At 32.9% G+C, this 7978-nt stretch overlaps 1 protein-coding gene across 1 annotated transcript; it reads right to left on the reverse strand.

Moving 5' to 3' along the window:
• Nucleotides 1-3937: 3937 nt before the first annotated feature.
• LOC149230507 (uncharacterized) lies at nucleotides 3938-6652 on the reverse strand. The gene is made up of 6 exons (XM_089381336.1): nucleotides 6604-6652; nucleotides 6466-6551; nucleotides 5695-6383; nucleotides 5225-5296; nucleotides 4752-4758; nucleotides 3938-4387 (listed from the first exon to the last, which is right to left on the reverse strand). The coding sequence occupies exons 1-6, from the start codon at nucleotides 6650-6652 to the stop codon at nucleotides 3938-3940; spliced, it is 1353 nt and encodes a 450-aa protein (XP_089237462.1).
• Between the last annotated feature and the right edge of the window lie 1326 nt (nucleotides 6653-7978).

The following is a 7978-nucleotide window of genomic DNA, read 5'->3' on the forward strand; positions in this document are numbered from 1 at the left end:
AGCTGGTAAAGGTCAGAGAAGTGCCATTCTCCTTTGATTTGTTCTTCAAGGAAGACTAGTTAGTTTTGAAGATGAAGCCATTTTTAGAAAAAAAATCAGCTTGTTTGTTGTACTCCATGTAGATGTGGGAAAAAGACAAGTATTGAAACTCCAACAATAAATTCTCAATCTTTGATTTCCAAAAACTTAAATTTAAAACTTGTAAATCATATTTCTTGCACAACCAATCAAAAATGACTTTAGAGTCTTCTTCCATTGTGAGCTTGGTAATGTTTAATGACTTTGCTAAAAACAGGAAAGCCCAGATCGCTAAGAGCTCAACTTTTGTATTAGTGCCTTGACCAAGACCAAGACTTGCTTTCAAAACATGATTTTGAGAGATCAGAATGATGAAGCCTCTCCCACACACACCACATTGGGAAGCACCATCGAAAAAAGCTAAAGGAAAATCCACATTTTCAGCAGGAAGGACATGCCTTCTCATTTGAACCATTTTTTTTATAGGAGGAAATTCTCTTAAAGAAGCCACAACTTTGGAAGTAGCCTGCATGAATTTTGGAGTGATATTTTCAAAGATTATTTTGTTTCTTAATGCCCACAAGCTCCATGATATGAATATAGGCAAAGTTAGAACTCTTTTCATATTACTGTGCCAATAAAGAAGGCATTCTTCAAAGGAACTAAAGGACACTGGAACATCGAGACATGTTGTAGATAGAACATTTGACTAGAGTTCCATTGTGACCTCACAATTGAGAAACATATGTGATATAATCTCCTCATTAGGTTAACATAAGAAACAAGGGTTGGGACCCTAGAAACCCATTTTATGCAAATTGTCCCATGTCAAAATTTTATTTCTCAAAAGCAGCCAAGTGAACATTTTAAGTTTAGAGGGGAGATTCCATTTCCACATCATAAATGGCAACCATTGAGGAACACAATGCATAGAGAAGATGATATGACCATATAAGTTGATTTGGCTTCTATTCTACCAGATTAAATTGTCCCTTTATTCAAGGTCATGTTCAAGGAAAATTTTCAAGATGAGAATTTATCTTAAAGTGTAGAAACCTTTGCCAATCTTACTAGTCCTTAATATGCAAAATTTAAATTGATTGGTGATGTTTTTGTAAAAATATTCAAATTTCTAATGATTTTTTATGGTTTCTATTAAATTTTGGCAATTTTAAGGTAAAGTAATTTTATATTACAATTTGGACTAATCATTTTTAGGAAAAATGGAAATTTGCTAGATTTTTTTCGAGAAAAACATAGAAAATTGACCTACTTGTAAATATTAGCACTAAAATTTTCCTTTTTCGGTCTTATAATTTTTTATTATGACAATAGCTTTGGTTAGCCTCTCAAATAATGTGATTTATGTATATTTGATCGTAAGTATACAAATTTATTTTTATGGCAAGTGAACGACCTATATTTAAATATTTTCTAGTTTGTGAGCAAGTCTTGGGCGAGACTTTTGGTTTTTCTAGTATCGATATTAGCTTCGACAAGCTTCAGTTATGAGTTTTCCTTTACTTGTTGTCTTTTGCTTAATCTTTTGTGTTTGTTGGCACATTGAAAAAATCTTTAAAAACTGGAAAATCACATTAACCTAACTACTTCAGTTATGAATTTTCCTTTACTTGTTGTCTTTTGCTTAATCTTTTGTGTTTGTTGGCACATTGAAAAAATCTTTAAAAACTAGAAAATCACATTAACCTAACTATTTTTTTTTAAAATACTAGCTACAAAACTGATATTCAACTTTACCGAAGCTATATTGACTAGCAATTGTCCCAAAAGGTACAAGGAGACGTCGATAGACTTACGAAGTTGGAATTGTTGAATTTTTATAAAAGATTAAAAAGTACAAGTATTTTTCTAAAAAATATTAAAAATAGAAAATAATGAATGGTTGAAACCATATAAAATGTACAATCTAAAATATTTTATTAATATATATATATATATATATATATATATATATATATATATTAAATTAATTAAAATCTCAATTGTATTTTCAATTTGGGTATTGGTTAACTTTTACACAAACATATGCTTCCACAATTGTAAATCTTCTCCAACTTTGATTCATATTCTTCGTGAAACATGCCACATTAGTGCAGTGCAATAAGAAATATTTTAAAGAAAGGTTGAGAAATCTTTCTTTATATATAAATATATTTTTTTTAATATGTTTTGAATTTATTTAAAAATGAGCAGTTTGTATCAAATCTATCTGTGCTTGTCCCAAGTAAGATCCATTTTTGATATTTCATTTACTTAATTATTCATAAATCTTTTTAATATTTCTACTCATTATTTGTTCACAATGGACAGTGCAGACCATTGTCACTACGAAGCTCTGACAAACTGTATAATTCATACAGCTGGGTAGTACTTCTTAAGCAAATGCTGTGAACTTTGCATGGTCTTTCCATAAAATTGACTGCACCAAAAATGAGATCCATAGATTTAGAGAAGCCTACACCACTGATTGAGAAAATCAAATCATGAGACTCTTCAAGAAACTCCATTTCTAATTTTTCATTTTCAGGCAAAACAAATAAAGACATGCTCCTTTTGTCTTCTAATTCTGTTTACCCCTTATGTATCCCTGTGTAGTTGGAAGGAGTCATTCTGCAACTGCGTTGAGATCTTCAGAACTCTATCAGGATTGAATAATAATGGTGCATCAAGCAAACTTCAAATTCAATTTGGGTAATGCAAAACAGAACAGAAAAACACGTTGTTTTCATTCAAACGTACAACTACTGAAAAACAATTTAAAAAAGGTAGAGACAAAATCTTAAAATTATCAAAATTAAAACTATAATTATAAACAATTATTTTTAGATCTTTAGCCTTCAATCAAAATCATCACCTCTGGATGAGTAAAAAGAGAATATACTTGATGTGAATCACATTGAATAAAAGAATAACACACTAGATATCACTGAATGTAACGCTATCATGAAATGGGTGGTACAATAGGCATACAAAGTTTCTGAAACGAGAACTATCACATATACAATGTACATTTGTCTTAAGCATCCCAATCAGTGTTAGACACTTCAAATTTCCATACAAAGGATTAAACAATTTATGAAGAAAGGAATTCGTTCAAACATGTAGGTTAATAAATAATTAGATAAGATCTTATGGCAAGTTGAATTTGAAACTTTTGAATCAAAAGGAAGAAAATGCTAGCTCCATGTTACATAATAGGAATCCAGCTACTGTTTTCTGATAGTAGATAGGTATAATGCACTAGATAGCTCACAATATAGGTTGATAGAACCTCTGTGATATTTGGAGTCTACACTGCATGTTGGCCCACCTTCTGAGCTGCTATTGATATTGTACAACTTATTAAATATGAAATAGAGTAAAATATATAGGAGACAAAACAGACTGGGAATGTAAGTTCTTTATACTAGAAGAGAAAAAGAGAACAGAGCAGCGTGTAAATGCAGAAGAACATAAAAAAACCACAAGACTTTCTGATTCAACATGTATTTCTTGGGGTCTTGAGAATTTCAAATGTTGTCCTAGCTGTTTTAGATCTATTTTCTACAATAAAAAGGAAAAATCATTAATACATGGGCCTGGAAGGCTTACATTGCAAGTGTGATAATACATGAATGGAGCCCCATCTTGATGTACAATGTTCTCCATCCTCCACACTTCACAAGAATTTGTTATAAATGTCCATTAGCTAAGATTCCATTGCTCCCGAGGAGGAATATTTTGCCAGAACATCAGTTGTGACTATTGATGGTGACTACAAAACAATAGGATGAGGAACTTAGAAAGAAGAAGAATTGAGGCAATGGCCTCTTTTCCAGTAATGATTATTAGACAAGGTTATTAACCCTACAAAATGACGATTTTCCAACTCCATAAATAAAGCATTTTCATCATTACATCAACTCAACTCTCTCAGTCTCTTTATCAATGTCTCAAGTGATTTTTTCTTTGCATTTTGCTTCAAAGTTTGCATACCAAAGGTTCCAAAGAGCCTGTCAGATGAATCTCTGTATTTCTCAAAAATCATGACCACCTTTCTGTAATCCAAAGAACTATAATTCTTCTCCCTTATAACAGGATTCATGAAATTCTCTGGATGGTTGTTTAATAAAAGACTAACCAACTGCCTTGCCTCTAACAAAGACTTTTTTGGATCTGTTGCACCTTCAAGCTCATCCAAGCCACTGTCATGAAATTGAGTATCTGCAAAAGATTCTAGCAGTTTCAAATCAACCTCAATTCCCATAACAACATTTGTATTGAACCGCTTAACGTTATCACTGAGAAATGTGGCTACAATGCAATCTGATATGTGCTTCAGAACACCCCTGATCACATTATCCAAAACCTGCGAAGGTAAGTCTTCAAAAAGATTTCAGTAAAGAGACTTCACAAGGTCCTTTGAGGCTTTCTCTTGACTCATGAAACTTCGCAAGAACCCTGACTATCAAAGATCCACAACAGGTATGGGGTTGAACTTACTACATTTTAAGTTTGTTTTTGGTCAAGCATGTATCTCTTGAATGAAATCTTCATGGCATGCGCTTTGAAACAAATCAAGTTATTCATGACGAAGAAGTTCTGGTATAAGAACAAATTGTGAATACACTTGAACACAACATTGTAAACATACTTGAATACAACATTACTATACATGTTCAATAATGAATGCACATTAATTGTTCAACATCTATACAACCTGAAAAACAGACAATTCCCCTGTGTAAGAGAATCAGGACTACATTGCAAAGATCAACTTAAAGAGAAACCACAATGGAATTTGGTAAACAATATTTACAGCCATATGTATTTTTCACAACTTTGTTGTCTCCCAGGTCCCAAATCTAAGAAAATCTCAGCTCCTTTTATCATGTTAGATTTTAAGCTTCTGTGGTTGTTTCTTGGAGTAGCATGATCCAGATTATCCACAGTATCATGTTAATTAAACTAAAATTATTATAATATTCATATGTATATATGAGGGTCGGCTTCTTTATATAAAAATTTATCAAGATTTAGGTTTATTTATACTCTGGTCGCATGATTCTTCTCTCAAACAACTATCAATCATATTCTAAAAATTAGTCCTGATGATGGACCCCCTTTGGGGTTTGAAACGTCGACAGATTGAACATGATACTGTGGATAATCCGGATCATGCTACTCCTTTTATCATTCTTCCCACCCAGAGCATTTGCAAGGCACTGTATCATTCTTCCACTTTGATCCACATTTATAACAAAACTCGTAACCACATCTGAAACAACACCAACCACCATATGTTTCAATTCTCCTTGTGGTTTAAATAACCAAGCAATGCCTCTTAGTTTTCTAGTATTGAACAACAAATTTCAATGACAGATTAACCAGAGGCGAGGGAAAGATATTAGATAAGTAATTTTCAAATACCAGGTTTGCTTAAGCTAGATACATTTGAAGAAACATCTTTGTTAAGCCATGGACAATTAGTATGTAGCTTTGCTTTTCAATTGGAAATACTTAGGCATCCATATGCACACAGTAAAGATATCATAACCTACAGCTACGATTAGAAAATCTAATTTTCAGATTGGAACCAATTATCTTTATCAAAGACAAATAGGGTATTATCAAAAAAAAATATTCAACAAAAATGCATTTTACTAGTTTACTGACCTGCAAATCATGTGACAGCATCCAGACGTTTTTTCAACAATTTGTCCACATTTTCCACACAGTTGCCAATCTTTTTTTTTGGCGAGCTTTAAGAGCAACAAATCATCTTTGTCCCTCTCGGAAAAAGACAATTTCTCCAGGTCAGAGCAATCCAAACCCACATGCCATGGCACACCACATTGAGCACAAAACAACCTTCTGCATTTAGGGCATTCTGACTCTTTAATAACAACAACAGCTGGCTCAGTTGAGCTTCCTACTTCAGGCACATCCTTCAACAAGAGTGCCGAGCAATCCTTGAACGGGCAATAGAACTTCTGAGAACTGGGAATCTCTTCTTCCACCAATGCCAGACACCATTCTTCTAGGGTTTGTTTGGGAAGGATCAATTGACACTGTTGAGGACTTAAGTGCTCGCTGCAATTGGGCTCAGGGCAATGAATGGTCCCCATTTTTTCTTTCAATCTGCTTTGGATATGCAGGACCATGCAATTAGAACAAAACCTGTGCGAACAAACCATACCATCGAAAAACTCAGATGGGCATTCTGCTTCTAAACAGATACTGCACTGTTCTTTCACAAGAGGGGTATCTTCACTTGCTTCAACCACTTCCTTGCCTTCCCTTCTTGCCCTTTTGGGCGAGGGAACCGATATGTTTCCGCTTCCCAGGCGTTTACCAAATGAATCCTGAGGATAAAACAAATTCCAAAAATAAAAAATAAAAAACAAACCAGCGTTAATTGAATGGCCATGAAGAATGAATATGAACCTGGGTGGGATCATCGTTTTCTGATAGAGTACTGGAAGCCGCTGGATTTGAATTTGAAGGAGAGAATAAATTTGCAGATTTGGATACTGTAAACAGGGTATAGAAGAATGGAGCTGTAAACAGGGTACATTGAATAACCGAGAGCTAGGTCGTGCACAATAGAGTGCATAGCAGAAACAGGAAACATTATTGCAGCAGGTCGTGGAAGAGCCCGGAAACATTATTGCAGCAGGTCGTGGAAGAGAACAGGAAGAGCAGAAAGCGGAAAGAGGAAGAACAAAAATGGAAAGCGAGTTGGACACCATCGTGGAAGAGCCCGGAAACATTGTAGCAGGTCGTGGAAGAGAACAGGAAGAGCAGAAAGCGGAAAGAGGAGGAACAGAAATGGAAAGCCTATCGGCCTAACCAGATGCCAGTTGGAGTTGCACGACAGATGTCAATCATATGCTAGTTGGAGGTGCACGCCAGATGTCAATCATAGAAACAAAAGGTAGATGAAAAAGCTCATTCAAAGGAAGGCCTATCGGCCTAATTACCTTACCATATTCATTTTATTTTAATTCAAATAATTTTTATTTTTTTTAAATATCTTTTTACATTATATTTAATATTAATTTTTTACGTAATAATAAAATTTTGGATTTTAAATTTTTTTGATTTCATCACATAGATTATATAAATAGAAATTCTAAAAGCCATATTTTTAAATATACAATATTTATATAAATAATTATATTATAAACCTAAATAACTATTAAAATACTTAAAAACGAAAAAGCAAATAAATTCTTCAAACAATTTTAATATGAAAAAACAATTTGAAAACCCTTCATTTTATCCACTTGGATAGAAATTCTAAAAACTCAATTCTCAAGAGCACCTATCCACCTAATTAAATTTTCTTAGAAGTTTGGAAATCATTAAATTGATGAATGTTTGGTTGGTGACATTAATAAAAATATATGTTCTATATCAGAAAATCATAAAAGCACCTATCCACCTAATTAAATTTTCTTAGAAGTTTGGAAATCATAAAAGCACCTATCCACCTAATTAAATTTTCTTAGAAGTTTGGAAATCATTAAATTGATAAATGTTTGGTTGGTGACATTAATAAGAATATATGTTCTATATCAGAAAATCATAAAAGCCAAACATAAAGTGAAAAGTATGGAAATCATTGTATTCGAAGTATCAATTAAATAATGTTTGGTTGGTGGCATTAATAAGAATATATATCTATATATATTTTTATATCAGAAAATCGTAAAACCCAAATGAGTAGCCTGCAAGAAGTGGTGCTATGGTAATTGCAAGGTAAATATATTAATCTGCTTGGTGATATATATATATGAATGAGATATAAAGAGCCTGCAAGAAGTGGTGTGATGGTATTTATATAATTCGCAAATAGTTTTTTAACTTCTTTTATGTTAGGTTACAATTTAGATTTATTTGGCTTCTTAAATTTTTTGTTTTTTCTAGTGTCATTGAATATTTACGAATTATTTTT

The sequence above is a fragment of the Pinus tabuliformis genome, chromosome J (genome assembly GCF_031772625.1).
Source record: "Pinus tabuliformis cultivar Carrire ecotype Pingquan chromosome J, CPIR1, whole genome shotgun sequence".
In the NCBI taxonomy this organism is placed as follows: Eukaryota; Viridiplantae; Streptophyta; class Pinopsida; order Pinales; family Pinaceae; genus Pinus; species Pinus tabuliformis.